This window comes from Rana temporaria, chromosome 5 (assembly GCF_905171775.1).
Source record: "Rana temporaria chromosome 5, aRanTem1.1, whole genome shotgun sequence".
Classification (NCBI taxonomy): Eukaryota; Metazoa; Chordata; class Amphibia; order Anura; family Ranidae; genus Rana; species Rana temporaria.
This window is the reverse complement of record NC_053493.1, coordinates 111,855,902-111,871,009: the sequence shown is the minus strand read 5'-3', so window position 1 is coordinate 111,871,009 and position 15,108 is coordinate 111,855,902. Positions and strand designations below refer to the sequence as shown.

Below are 15,108 nucleotides of genomic sequence, written 5' to 3'. Positions count from 1 at the left end.
GCAATTTAAATGCATTTTTTGCTGTGAAAATGACAATGGTCCCAAAAATGTGTCAAAATTGTCCGAAGTGTCCGCCATAATGTCGCAGTCACGAAAAAAATTGCTGATCGCCGCCATTAGTAGTAAAAAAAAATAAAAAAATAAAAATGCAATAAAACTATCCCCTATTTTGTAAACACTATAAATTTTGCGCAAACCAATCGATAAACGCTTATTGCGATTTTTTTTACTAAAAATAGGTAGAAGAATACGTATCGGCCTAAACTGAGGAAAAAAAATGTTTTTATATATGTTTTTGGGGGATATTTATTACAGCAAAAAGTAAAAAATATTGCTTTTTTTTCAAAATTGTCGCTCTATTTTTGTTTATAGCGCAAAAACTAAAAACCGCAGATGTGATCAAATACCACCAAAAGAAAGCTCTATTTGTGGGGAAAAAAGGACGCCAATTTTGTTTGGGAGCCACGTCGCACGACCGCGCAATTGTCTGTTAAAGCGACGCAGTCCCGAACTGTAAAAACCCCTTGGGTCTTTAGGCTGCATATTGGTCCGGGGCTTAAGTGGTTAATGAAAAAACACCAAAAAACGCTGTAAAACGTGGCTAAGAGCAAAAAAAAAAAAAAATGTGTTTTTAGCACTGCTCTAGCACTGGCGTGGTGCACCCACCCCTAATGTTAGAATGCCTAAAAATGTGAAATGCGGCTAAACAGAGCTAGCCGTGTTTTTTGGGCGTTTTTACAGCTTGTTTTTACAGGCAGGTCACATGAACTAGAAGTAAGATGATAATTTCTGCTTGAATGTGTAGGCCTGGATACTATTATTTCTTGTCTATCCTGACTTTTAAATCATTTTTTTTTTATTACTATAAAGTTCACTTAGTTAGAGCTGAGTCTCTATAACCTCATGTTTTTACCTTTCTTTCCGTCTGATTTGCTCCATATCTTTGTGAGAGCTTTCTACTATCGATTCATTGTTCATGTACGATTTAGTGTACAAAACTTGCCATACTCAAAATGATCTTGATAATATTTTTTAGGGATGATTGGGGGGGATTTCTGCTAGGAGGGAAATGTGTGTGTTTAGGGGAGATTTGTGCTATGATGAGGGATTGGGGGAGATAAATTTGTTCTGGAAAGGGGGGGGGATTTGGAGTGTGGGAGGGAGATTTGTGCTTGGAGGGGAAATTTGAGAGGGAAGAGGATTTGTGCTAGGAGGGGGAATTTGTGCTTGGGTCATATGGTAAGAGAAAGGATTTCAGATGGGGGGGGCAAAGATTTGTGATGGGGGGGCAGGGGGCAGATATATACTAGAAGGGTGGGAAATTTATGCTTAGAGGGTGTGCATGCAGATTAATTCTCAATTTTATTTTGGTGGGAGGGGATTTACCCTGACACATAATGCTCATGCACAATTTGGCATGTTCGCCCAGGGATCTAGATGACCTTGTCCCGGCACTGCTCACTGGCACCATGGTCTGTCCCTTTCTGTTAGGCCCCGTACACACGTCCGAGAAACTCGACGAGCAAAACACATCGTTTTGCTCATCGAGTTCCTTGTGAAGCCGCCGAGGATCTCGGCGAGCCAAGTTTCCCCATTGACTAACGAGGAAATAGAGAACATGTTTTCTATTTGGCTCGACGAGTTCCTCGTCGGCTTCCTCGGCCAAAAGTGTACACACGACCGGGTTTCTCGGCAGAATACGGCTCCGATCGAGTTTCTGGCTGAATTCTGCCGAGAAACTCGGTCGTGTGTACGGAGCCTCAGGCTTCACTGTTTCCCCAGGTACTAGTGTGGACAGCTGCACTACCAGTTCACCCAGATGAAGCAAGTACACCCTTCTTACCCACAGAAGGAAAAAATGACTATTCATACATGAGCCAAGGAACAGTTATGTGTGGGTGAATTCATAAGCACACACAGAGATTTCAAATGGAAATTCTCAACAACCAATGGCCAATTGCTCCCTTTACACATAAAAAATATAAAATGTGTTCACCACACATGCGCTACAACAGAATGTCAGCTGGGTCAGTCATTTTTACTCTGTTGGCCTGTATTCAGGTGTGAAACGCAAGCTACTTTTTACCCTAGAAAGTCGTTAAAGTTTTATTTTAAGACCTAAAAGAAGAAACTTTTAATCACAGCTTTGTAGATTAAAGCACATACACAAAGCCATCCAACAAATCTTTTCCCACCTCTGTCTTTAGAGAGCTCAAACTGACTAAGGGCTAAAACACATTAAAATGAATTAAGCACAGCAGTTGTTTAAGTAAAATGGTGCAACATGTTAATTGAATGAGTTACCAAGGGGATTTGTTATTCGGTGTAATCCTTTGAACAGAAGTAGTCCTTTTTTCTTTCGTTCCTATGTTTGTCCTTTAGCTGGCAAAATAATTAAAATTCTGCAATTGCTCTGCTGGTAAGGATATACATTATTGGAATTGAAAAAGCCAGACCTGTAAAGAATATTTAATCAAAAGTGCTCTGTCGCAATAAGTTGCACTGCACAAATGATCCTGTACAGACACTAGAATTTTTGCATTTTAATCTCTTATGAGAAAATGTAAATAGGAATAGCCCTGGAATGTGTCCCTTGCTCAGCAGTTCCGCAAAGTACCAAGTCAATGACTGCTATAGTATCTTAAACAAAACTCTGTCAATTGCACAATATTTTGTACTCATCAGATAACTGAAGACTTGCAGCTTAGGGTGATACATGGAGCTATACAGTACTGTATATATTCAGGATAAATGCTTCTCTTTCTTAGGGTTACCACCTCAACCCTTTAAACCCAAACGCATATGAATTACACAGGTTCTTAAGCTAATTTTAATGCAGATAAGGCACCAAGTGAGTGTAATTATCACCTTAAAGCGGAGTTCCACCCATATAAAAGTCAGGAGCTACAAAAAGTGTAGCCATTGACTTTTAATAATCAGACACTCACCTGTCCCACGGTCCAGCGATGCGGACAAACAAAATCCTGCTCCTCTCTCCCTCCTCTCTGTGGCGCCTGCATCACTACTGTGGGCGTCCGGCTGTGGCTTCACAGCCGGGCACGCACTGCGCATGCACGAGGGGCGCAGTCACACAGGGGCGGACTGACCATTGAGTCACTCGGGCACTGCCTGAGGGCCCCATGCCACTAGGGGGCCCCATCAGGGTTGCCAGGCTCAGTAAAACCAGGGACAGTATGTAAAAATTTCTGTTTTTTTTGCATCTGTCTCTGATATGTCCGAAACCGACACGCTTTTGATGTGAAAATCCCGAGATTTTAGCTGCCCTGCCTCTGCACTGCCTCCTGGCGTGGTGGCCATCTGTAAGCCCAGGGGCCCCATAATCTTCTATTGCCCAGGGGCCCCATGAGTCAGTCCGCCGCTGGTGTCACAGAAGATTGCAGGGAGGGAGGGGGAGAGGTGATCTTCCTTTCGGTGCCACAGAGCCCCGGGAGGAAATGCCTCTAAAAAGAGGGTATCCGCTCCCCCCTCCCCCCCAAAAAATGACATGCCAAATGTGGCATGTCAGGGGGTCATGGTCAATTAAAGCGGAAGTTCCATTTTTGGGTGGAACTCCACTTAAATATGCCACAGAACCTGTGTAATTCATATGTGTTCGGGTTTACAAGGATGAGGTGGCAACCTTACTCTTGTTCCTACTGCTAAATTATGGCACAACATTTGCAAGCTTTCTCACTGTGTTAGCATGACTAAATAGCATAGCTCCCAACTGTCCCTGATTTCGAGGGACTGTCCCTCATTCGGAACAAAGTGCCTTTGTCCCTTTTTCCTCCTCATTTGCCCCTCATTTTGGTCTGATCTATATAGTTGTATATACAATGCACTTTTGATCTTTCAAAAAGTGTTTGAAAGATAAACCATTCATTCAATTTCTAAATTGCTGCATTTGTAAATTCCAAAAGCCAATATAAAGGAATAATATGGTAGAAAAAAAAAACAAAAAAACACTTGTGGGCTTAACCAATATTTTTTTTTGTACAATTCTCCTTAAGAGGGTTGTGGCAGCAGTGAGTGTGCCTTATGCCTACATAGATTTGCTATTAGGTGTCCCCCATTCCCTTCTCAGAACATTGAGAGGTATGAAATAGCCCTAACTTTTAAAAAAAACTCTAGGCTTTAGAAGTGTCCACAAGCAGGCTGCAATACTTTCCTTAAATCTATAGCTGTAGTCCAAGTAATTAAGACGTAAACAAGATGTCTTTGCTCAGTCTTCTGGGTTCAATAAGGTCTAGCAAAGACTGAGGACATACCGTGAGTGCAGGGTGTCTTAGGCCTGCCCCCTGAGAGGACATTACCCAGGAACCTGTATTTACTGTATAATGCTGCATATCCCACCCTTGGGGGGAAGAAGTTGAGGGAAAAAAACATTAGGTAGACAGAAAGCAGGGAACGGGTAATTCCCCATCAGATTTCTAGAGTTATGCCGCGTACACACGATCAGGCTTTTGTCCGGCCAAATCACATCAGAATTCCATCAGAAAAAAATAGAACATGCTCTATATCTAAACTCCGATGGAATTCATATGGGGCTACACACAATGGGAAAATCTGATCATGTATATGGGGCATTAGAGATATCCCACATCAGTAAACCACTGATCATGCTGGATTCAGCATGCAAATGTATTGTGCCGTACAAGTAAAGGCTTTCCACTGCAGCCAAGTCTCCCTTGCTCTAGTTTGTTAGCCATTTCCTGTCCATATACACTAACTCCAGCATCAGCTGCTCTGGAATTCCTTCCTGAGAGTAACTACATTCAATTTGCCTGCACAATGTGTACTGGCATGGCGGCTTGTAGTGTTAATCAGGAGTGGGTGTAAAGGGGGAAAGATGCAAGAGAGTTGTCACCCCAACAAGAACCCAAATAAGAAATGGGAGCACAATCTTTTATTACAAGTTAGCCATATACACCTCACCCTTTCCAATTGCCTATTATTCAAGCCTATCTCAGGGATTTCTATCCCTCACACTACAATATTAGTGTTTCCATATACTGGCTTTTTCGCCTTTCATCGAAAATCCCCTTCAGTACCGATCACCCAACTGAAAACCAGAGTAAATACTAATAATCTTATGGAAAAAAATATTCCACACATTATATAACACCATGCACTTCTATAACAAAAAAATTGGATCCTTGGTTGAATCATTCTGATGTACTATTTCGACTTTTAAAGAACTAAAATTATTATGTGACAAGAAAAAAAAAAGTTGCATACGTGAATATATTGAAAACAACATTTGAAATTATATTAATTGGTTACAACATATTATTTTAGATTTTACTAATCTGCTTAAAGTGATACTAAACACACACTGTTTAATTTCCATTGTACCTTCTATTTCTGTATGTGGATGATGGTACTGTAATTATTTTAATTTTAAGTGCATTTTTTCTAACCGATATACAGCTGCCACATGACCCAGCGCTTTCCCAGCCTGTCTGCAGGGACATTTTTAGCAGGAGGAGCTTCTAGTCCTCTGCTGCTTGTCACATGTTGGAAAAAATATATAAACAAAAAACATCCTTTGGAATGTAGAGTAAAAAAAAAACTATTAATATCAATAAACTGTTTGAAACTCTCATACACATTTATATTAACATGGTGTGGACGGATTTTTGCCAGTCACAGGCTGTCACAGCCTTCCAGCCTGTGTCTTAAGCCCTGTACACACGGCCAGGAATACCGTCGGTTTGAAAACCGTCAGTTTTCCAGATGGGATTCCTGCCAAGCTTGCCTTGAAAAGCCATGTATACACAAGGCCACACAAAAGACCCGCCGTTCTTTTGAATGTCAAGAACGCGATGACGTCAAAGACTACGACGAGCCGGCTAAATTACGTTCTATGCTACCGCGAATGCGTCAAATTGTTATCGAGCATGCACGGTTTATTTCACCTTCAGGTAAGCATACAGACGACTGGTTTTCTCGGCAGGAAACACTCTGCCGGGAATCCCGACGGGAATATAGATAGCAGGTTCTCTATTTTTTTCTGGCAGTTTTCCTGTGGAGAAAACTGCTAGGGAGCATACACACGGCCGGGATTCCCGGCCAAAAGCTCTCCTGGCAGTTTTCCTGCCGGGAAAACCGGTCATGTGTACAGGGCTTTAGAATAAGAGGCAGGTGAATCCTCCATCAATCTACATGTAATATCCTGCCCCCCATTGTATTAAGCTGGTCAGTGGGCATGGAGAAGGAGGGAAGGTGTGGACTGTCATTTACTACTGTGTATACGCCCACATGTGTGACTCTATAGTCACATGGGCTGCTTAGATGTGATAGGGAGGAAATGCTCAGCCTAGAAACTCACTGAAAACTGAGCATTTGGAGAGCAGCCAGCACTAAATTAAAGTTTATTTGAGAACTTGGACAGAAGAGGGGAATATAGAGCAGAATACAAAAAATGAATCTCATAGTGACTGAGTATGAACAGCATGTAATACAGCATTTAATGAGAGTTTTTTAAGATGTGTGTTTTAGTGGCTTTATGTTAATAACAACCTAAGGTTGTGCATTTAGAAACATTTTTGAAATGACTGCAACTACCTGATTTATAGTGCAATCTTCGCTGGCTCTGAGCACATCATGGCACTCTTATATTTATTTTAGAGAGTTACAAATGGTCAGCAAAGTGGCCAAACCTCAACTATCTGTATTTACTATAGACAGCACCGCACTTATGGTGAAATAAAGGCTCATAGTAAAACATGCGCTGCGTGCTTGGGACTGGATAAATAGAAACATACTTAGACAGAGACATCCACATCATAGCAGACTTGGAATTCTGAGCCTAGAATAATATTGCAAAGAACAAAGCAGCGTCATCCACCACTAAAACAATACACACTTACAAACAACAAATGGAACTCATTAAAGTGATAAACGTGGAAGAATCACAAATTTAAACACAGAAAATCACCAAATGCTGCCTCTCAACTGCTTTAACAATAATTAAGAATAAATTAGCTAATCAGTCAAGTATTTTATAGCAAAGGCTTCAACCACAGGGAACAAACCTCATCAGTGGTCATAACTGATCCCCAAAAAAATAGTGATACAATTTAAAATGTGTACAGGCTCTGATTTTTTTTTTCACGCAATCACTATTAAAATATTTTATATTTAAAGCTTCATACCTCCCAAATGTTCCTAAATTGACATATCTTAACACCCATAAGAGGTGCCAATTGAGTGTTGTTGTATTCCAATGTGGGCTGATTGAAGTAGCTTAGCTCAAGAAAATGTAAAAATAACACTAACTAATTCAGCAATAAATTCATTGAAATTATTAAATATGTGTTTGTAGTGGCAAAAGTACCTAAACTTTTCTTGGGATTTGTCTCTTGTAATCACTGGATAAGGCAAGAGCAGCACTAGGCCCTAAATCCCCTGAATCTGTATTGCCCACCGCTGACCACCTAAGGTTTCTAACAGGAGAAGAGATCAATAAGCTCATTAGTGTGCTGCTGTTCCATAATTGTTTAGTCACAGTCTGAGGCATATCCCATGTAGTTTAGTCTGCAGGGAGGTTACACGGAAATTGGGATCTGGCAGTGCTCAATGGCAGGGGTGACTGGATTAAAGGCATTGCTGAAAGAAGTACAAATCCTTCACCAGGTAAAAAAAGGATCTATGGGGTTTATTTACTAAAGGCAATGAGACAAGTGCAGTTGCTCCAGAGCTTAGTAAATGAGGTAAGGTTTTCCTTTACAAAGAATACCCAATCATGTGCAAGGAAGAAAAAAAAGCATTTTTGCTTGCACATGATTGGATGATGGAATTCAGCAGAGTTTCTGCTCATTTACTAAGCTCTGGAGCAACTGCTCTTGTAGAGAGAAAATGCATTTTTCAAAGTGCACACTTTAGTAAATTAAGCCCATTGCATCTTGGCTAAGATTATGGCTGCCTGCTTGGGTCCTGATTTTCGAATGGGCAACAGTGTGGGTGTATGGGCCTGCTATAATCAGTGGAGGAACAGAAGCCAATCATTGTAAATTTTCCCAACCAAATTGCTTTGATAACCTTGTATATCATTATATCACACCTAAATACAAACTACCGTATTTATTGGTGTATAACATGCACTTTTTTCCCCTGAAAAAAGGGGGCAAATCATGGGTGCATGTTATACGCCGACAGCGTACCTTGGAGGGGAAGGAGGGAGACAAGCGCTACCGCAATTCACAAGCCGTTTTTCTCGGCTCTCACGTCACACACACATAGTCCCGCCTCCACAATCGGAATTGGACCAGTGTTCTGTCTATCACAGGAACTGGTCCAAAGCCGAAGCCGATGGTGGAGGCGGTACTGTGTGTGTGACTGCAGAGTGAGAGCTCAGTAAACAGGAGTTGACGGCTCAGTGATTTCCTGCACTGTCCAGGCTGCATTGATAGTGAGGCTGCAGGTGAGCATTGAGGCAAAAAATGGGCATTGATCAGGCTGCATTGATGAGATGGGCTGCAGATGGGCATTGATCAGGCTGCATTGATGAGATGGGCTGCAGATGGGCATTGATCAGGCTGCATTGATGACATGTGCTGCAGATGGGCATTGATCAGGCTGCATTGATGACATGTGCTGCAGATGGGCATTGGTCAGGCTGCATTGATGAGATGTGCTGCAGATGGGCATTGATCAGGCTGCATTGATGAGATGTGCTGCAGATGGGCATTGATCAGGCTGCATTGATGAGATGTGCTGCAGATGGGCATTGATCAGGCTGCATTGATGAGATGTGCTGCAGATGGGCATTGATCAGGCTGCATTGATGAGATGTGCTGGAGATGGGCATTGATGAGATGTGCTGCAGATGGGCATTGATCAGGTTGCATTGATGAGATGTGCTGCAGATGGGCATTAATCAGGCTGCATTGATGAGATGTGCTGCAGATGGGCATTGATCAGGTTGCATTGATGGGAGAGGAGGAGGCTGCAGATGGGCATTGATCAGGCTGCATTGATGGGCACTGACCCTTATTTTAATTCAAAGTTGTTTATTTTAAAAAATATGTTTTTTTTCCCTGAAACTTCCCTCCTAAAATGAAGGTGTGTGTTATACGCCGATAAATACGGTAATAAAAAGAATGCATTTTACTTCTTGGGAATTTACAATTTTGTTTTTATAGTTTTGTAATATACTTTGTTCAGGTTCATTTGGGAGGTATAACACTGTTCATTGTAGAATATGTTTAAGTGTCACTGGTGGGAAAAGACTAGACGTGATCCCAAATCATTTCATAAAAGCAACATATTTTGTCTTTGTTACTGATACAATCAAGAATACCTAGCAGTCAACTTACATTCTTTGGACATTCCCACTTCAAAGCACCTCTGTAGTCTGCAGTACTGGCAGCGATTGCGTGTCACTTTATTGATAACACAGTTCTTTTCTCTGTGACACGTGTAAACCATGTTCTTCTGAATACTCCTCCGGAAGAAGCCCTGGAGTGAGACAGGCAGAAAGAGTCACATGAAACACCCATTTGCTATACTATCCACAGATTGCCCTATTTAGCTAATTAAACGTCATTAAATGGATATGCTGGATAATGTGACCCTTCAAAACCCATATGAAAAATTAAAGGCTTTGTATCGTTTTCCTTGCTGCTTAGAGTGAGCTGCTTAATTTAACACTGAAGTATATTGAACAGATTATGATGTGCAGCAAGGAAACTGATACAGGGTCTAAGTACCTGTAGAGAAACGGTATGATACCTTCTGATGGCCAGATGGAAAGGAGTTTAGGTAAAGTTTAACCTGTCCAGGAAAATGTAGGTATTGCAGCAGCATTGCCTAACGCACAGACTGATAAGTGCCTTACAACCTTTAATTCCCTATACAGAGTATTACAATGGCGTGCAACATACTCAAGCGTTTTAAATACCAGATAAGGATAACATGGCGTACATGACCATTATGGGCTAATCACGTCCATGGTTGGGACGGAAGACGTGAGTACCTGATGTCCATCCCTGCACAATCAGTAATTCAACCTACAGGGCAACAAAACTTCTGAAAACAATTGTGCCTAATACCTCCTAAAAAGATAGGGAATAATTTAGAGATCTGAACATATTTAAATATTAAGACCAAGTACCCAAAATTTTATAAAATATGAATGAATACCTACATAAAAAGATACATTGGTTTATTCAATATATTTAGAATATACTGTATTTTTGATATTTACATAAGGCAGAACTCTATTTTAGGCTTGGTTCACACTGCCGCAACTTAGGGCCGACTTGTGGGACCCCACGTCACATGACATGTGAAATCCCATGTTAGTCAATGAGAGCTGTCTTAATTAGCACTACTGAAGTCGCTCCGACTTTAAAAAAGGTTTCTGTACTACTTCAAGGCGACTTCTGACTTGTGCCCATAGACTTTTTTTCTTTTATTTCGCAAATGGTCAAGTAGAATACAGTGCCCATAGACTTCAATGGAAGTCGCCTTAAAGTCGGATATTCAGCTATATGGATCCAACATTACAGGAAGATTACCCATGCAGTGCATAGCATCTTCCTGTATGCTGTTATCTTCGCATACCTCCACAAGACAAAGTCGCTTTAAAGTAGTACTCAAGTGGCCAGCAAATGACCAGGGAGTCGCTTGGCAAAGTTGCATCGTAAGTCACATGACTTTCAGGTCGCAGTAGTGTAAACCAAGCCTAAATCTCTTGTTGTATCAGAGCTTGTTTTTTTAGTGTTCATTAGTAGAAACTAATTGCGCTTGCTCAAGAGTTTTCTCCCACTGCTCTGCTTGTTAAAAACATATATACCTAAACATCCATTCCCAACTTCTTCCTCACCCTCTCCATGCAATCTATATCCTCTGCTACAGACCTCAGATCAGCAGGCAAGGAATGGTCTACACTGGGTTGCATGAAACTTCTATTGTCCACAAGCCCACAAAAAAAAAAACAATTCAGTTTTAAGGTCTTTGCAGAAAAAGCTGTGTGCGCACACACAGTAAGATAAGACCCGCTGGCTTCATATTAGCACTTATCCATCTTCTACTAAGCCAGCGGGCATTAATGCAATGTGCACGTGCAACCATTTCTCCATAGAACCATAGAACCCTTCCTTCTTCTAGGCTTGTGGAAAATAGAAGAGCCACCTGCACCCAGTATAGAATCTTGCTGATGGATAAAGTATCTAGCTGACCTTAAATCTACAGTAGGAAGTAAAGAGAGTAAGAGACAGGTAAGAGTATAGCTATTGGGTCCTAAATTACATATATGATGTAATGTGGTCTAATATTAATGTAGGTTTGGAGCATAATATACTGATACTCTTGGCCTGGATATATATCTCATATTTTGATTTTTGATTAATATTTTTGATTAATATTATATATATATATATATATATATATTTTTTTTTTTTTCATTAAAGATTGTTGCTATTCCCTTTTTGTCCTGTGTGTGGTGCCTGGTCTAAACATGCAGTATTGTACTACAAATGATATTTTACTAACAGTATGTTGTTATAGGTAATTCAAGTACTATTGGTCATATGTCTGGGTCCTGAAGAAGCCAAGTTAATGCCGAAACATTGACCGTACAGACAACACCACATCATACCCCTATATGGACTATATTTTCCCAATTTGTACATGTTATTTTACTTGCAAACTTTTTATATATAATACTTTGTTGGGTTTTATTACAACTTTTTAATTTTTTTCTAATAAAAATTACTTTTATCTTACATGTCTACTTTCTGTGGCCGATATAATCCATCATTGTAGGATACTGCCCCCCCCCCCTGAGTATTTATATTAGTTTCATTACATCTTCATTCTCTTATATATCATCTGGCCAAACTTTGCTTAGGCATTTAGTGGCATCTATATGAGGAGAGAGCTGATGTACTTTTATAAAGCATGGTTGCCAACCATGAGAGTGGGAGGCATATTTATCTGATGAGTTATTTTCTGTTGGGAAAGGGATCACCTACACACATTAGGAGGTGTTTGTTTCGGTTTGGAAGATATCACTAAACAGGGAAGACTGGAAACACGGTTGGTCCTAGAGAATAGCATTTGGTGGATTTTACCAGCACAAGTGACACTGGGTGGACTCTTTTGTCATTCTTGTTATTTTTAGATAAAATTTTTATGTATTTTATCTCATGTAGTTTTATTTTACTTTAAATCCTGATTGCATTGATGGATACGGAAGTTTGTATATCACAGCGCTAGTGTTAGAGTGACAAATATTTTTGTTGTTTTTGTTATAATTTAGGGTAGCAGCAGTGAACAGTAATTATTTTATGGCATACTGGAATATATTAATTATTTATTAAGATATACACACAAGGGGGCAGATTCAGATAGAGATACGACGGCGTATCTCCTGATACGCCGTCGTATCTCTGAGTTCCGTCGGTCGGATCTATGCACCTGATTCATAGAATCAGGTTCCGCATAGATCTCCCTAAGATCCGACAGGTGTAAGTGACTTACACCGTCGGATCTTAGGCTGCAATTCCAGGCTGGCCGCTAGGTGGCGTTTCTTTTTTTTTTTTTTGCGACGAATATGCAAATGAGGATTTCCGCAGATTTAGAAACGAACGACCGCCCGGCGCATTTTTTTACGTCGTTTGCGTTAGGCTTTTTCCAGCGTATAGTTACCCCTGCTATGTGAGGGGCATCCTATGTTAAGTATGGCCGTCGTTCCCGCACCGAGTTTTGAAATTTTACGTGGTTTGCGTAAGTCGATTCAGAAAAGAGCTGGACATAAGTTACGCTCACGTCGAAACCAATGACGTCCTTGCAACGTCATTTGGAGCAATGCACGCTAGGAAAGTTTACGGATGGCGCATGCGCCGTTCGTTCGGCGCGGGGACGCACCTGATTTAAATTTTATACGCCCCCTAGCCGCGGAATTTGAATTCCGCCGGGGGATTTACGATACGCCGCCGCAACTTTAGAGGCAAGTGCTTTCTGAATAAAGCACTTGCCTCAAAAACTTGCGGCGGCGTAGCGTAAATCAGATAGGTTACGCGGACCTAAAGATCCGCTGACCTATCTGAATCTGGCCCAAGGAGTCAATTAGACTCTCTCTAGCGCAGAGTTTATTTGTATTTTATAAGCAGGTCATGTTTACGCACCTGTGCGAATGATTCGATTGAAAACAACGAAGCTGCATTCAGATCCACAAATTAAAAATGCTTGTATATGCATTTGTATTATGGCCATGTGAATGAAGCCTTATAGAGGTATCAAGTTGGTTGCTTTGATAAGGAAGTGTTTGTATATTTGACATCCAAGAAACGTGTTGAGCTATACCACATTCCACGGCAAAAGCCGTGAACAATATGTATGGAAAGGCATGTATTAAGCGACTTAAGCGGGCGTGGAATGATACATTTAATCCTTCACTTTGTACATATGCCTTTTGTAACTAGATTTAGCTGTACATGGCACTTTTATGTGGGTCGGGCTACACAATGCTTGGTTAAAGTTCTTCAGGATACACACACATGCATCAACTGCAAATTACATAAAATCTGAATAAATTATAAATTCACATAAAACAGATGCAGTACTAACTAAATCAGAACATAATATTGGGTTGGGCTTGGAGGAGCAAAGGTTAAAGCTGGAGATAATGATTTTGACCTGATATTAAACTAACATTCTTTATTGCTGTCTGAAGAATGTTGGGAGTGTTTTGGTAAATTGTATAAGGGATTTTAGCTCAGCTTTGGCAAAAATCCCTATTCCAATTTACATCTTATCCTCTGATATGGGATGAGTAAGGTCATTCATTTGTTCTGGAAGCCCTGACAAGTACAGGTAGAACACTGACTGTCTTATCGGCTTACGTTCTTAACAACATAACACAGCTCAGCTTCATTTTGTATTCATAGTGTTTAAACTGAGCCAGCATAACTCCTCTATTGATGAAACCATCACTGCGTCTCAGAGTGTCATATCTTTGTTTTCAGTGGAATAAATGGGAGATCTACGCTTTTATCATAAGAATTGCATTTCAGCCAACAGCTCGTGTCTACCTTGCCTTCCATGGTGACACAACCCAGCACACAGTTGCAATTTTATAAATCATTTTAATAAAGCAAAAGTGGTTCTTGGAACACCGCTTGCTGAACAAAATTTCATAATCCCTAACATTTGAAACCTGAGGCCTCGTACACACGGAAAAGACACATCATATTCCTCGATGAGTTCCTTGTTAGGCTTGTCGAGAAACTTGACAAGCTTTCTTTGCGTACACACTGTCAAGACCAACACTCGTCATTCTCAAACGCGGTGACGTACAACACATACGATGGCAGGGGAAGTTTGATTCCACTGGCACAACCCTTGGGGCTGCTTTTGCTAATCTCATGTTACTGTGTGTTAAGTAAAAGTTTGGTAGGAGACGATTTGCACTTTTCAGTCTGTTACAGTGTGACAAATGTGCTGTCTCCATTACAAACGCTACTTTTTCCGAAGGTGCGCTCCCGTCTCATACTTTATTCTGAGCATGCGCGGGTTTCTAAGCATACACACGAACGTGTTTCTTGTCGAAAACCAGCCCGACGAGGAACACATTGAGGAAATAGAGACTCCCGCCTAGGAAAAAGAGAACTTGTTCTCTTTTTTCCTCGTCAAGCTCCTCGACAGTTTTCTCGATGAAAAATGTACACACGACCGTTTTCCTCGGCAAAAAAGCTCTGCCACCAAGTTTCTTGTTGGATTCTGTCGAGGAAAACGGTCATGTGTATGAGGCCTAACAGTTTTTAAGCAAAAGACAAACCCCTTGCTGCATCTCCAACCATGCAGACAATGAAGAATTCATTGGTATATAAAACATTTTCACACATTAACAAATGGCTACAAATATCAAAAAAAGTTTCCAAAAAATACAATTACTTTTCACAACTGATTAAAACATAGGTCTACCCCTTCCCACATATTTTTGATGGGTTAAGGGTTTTTTCTCCTAATTTGTCCTTTTTTATGGAATATGTAATAAAAAACATTTATCTCTAGCAATATTCATTCTGAGAGGAGGTGTGTTGGAACTTATAAAATCCCACTTATTGACCTTGGTGTTCTTCTACTTTTTCACAACTG

General features: G+C 40.7%; 1 protein-coding gene across 2 annotated transcripts in view; it reads right to left on the bottom strand.

Annotated features, from left to right (window-relative positions):
* RARB (retinoic acid receptor beta) overlaps nucleotides 1–15,108 on the bottom strand; it is a 696,217-nt gene that overhangs the window by 130,970 nt on the left and 550,139 nt on the right. For both annotated transcript variants that reach the window (XM_040353005.1, XM_040353006.1), the window contains one exon: nucleotides 9,321–9,462. In XM_040353005.1, coding sequence (XP_040208939.1) covers nucleotides 9,321–9,462 — 142 coding nt within the window. The remainder of the gene's footprint in view (nucleotides 1–9,320; nucleotides 9,463–15,108) is intronic.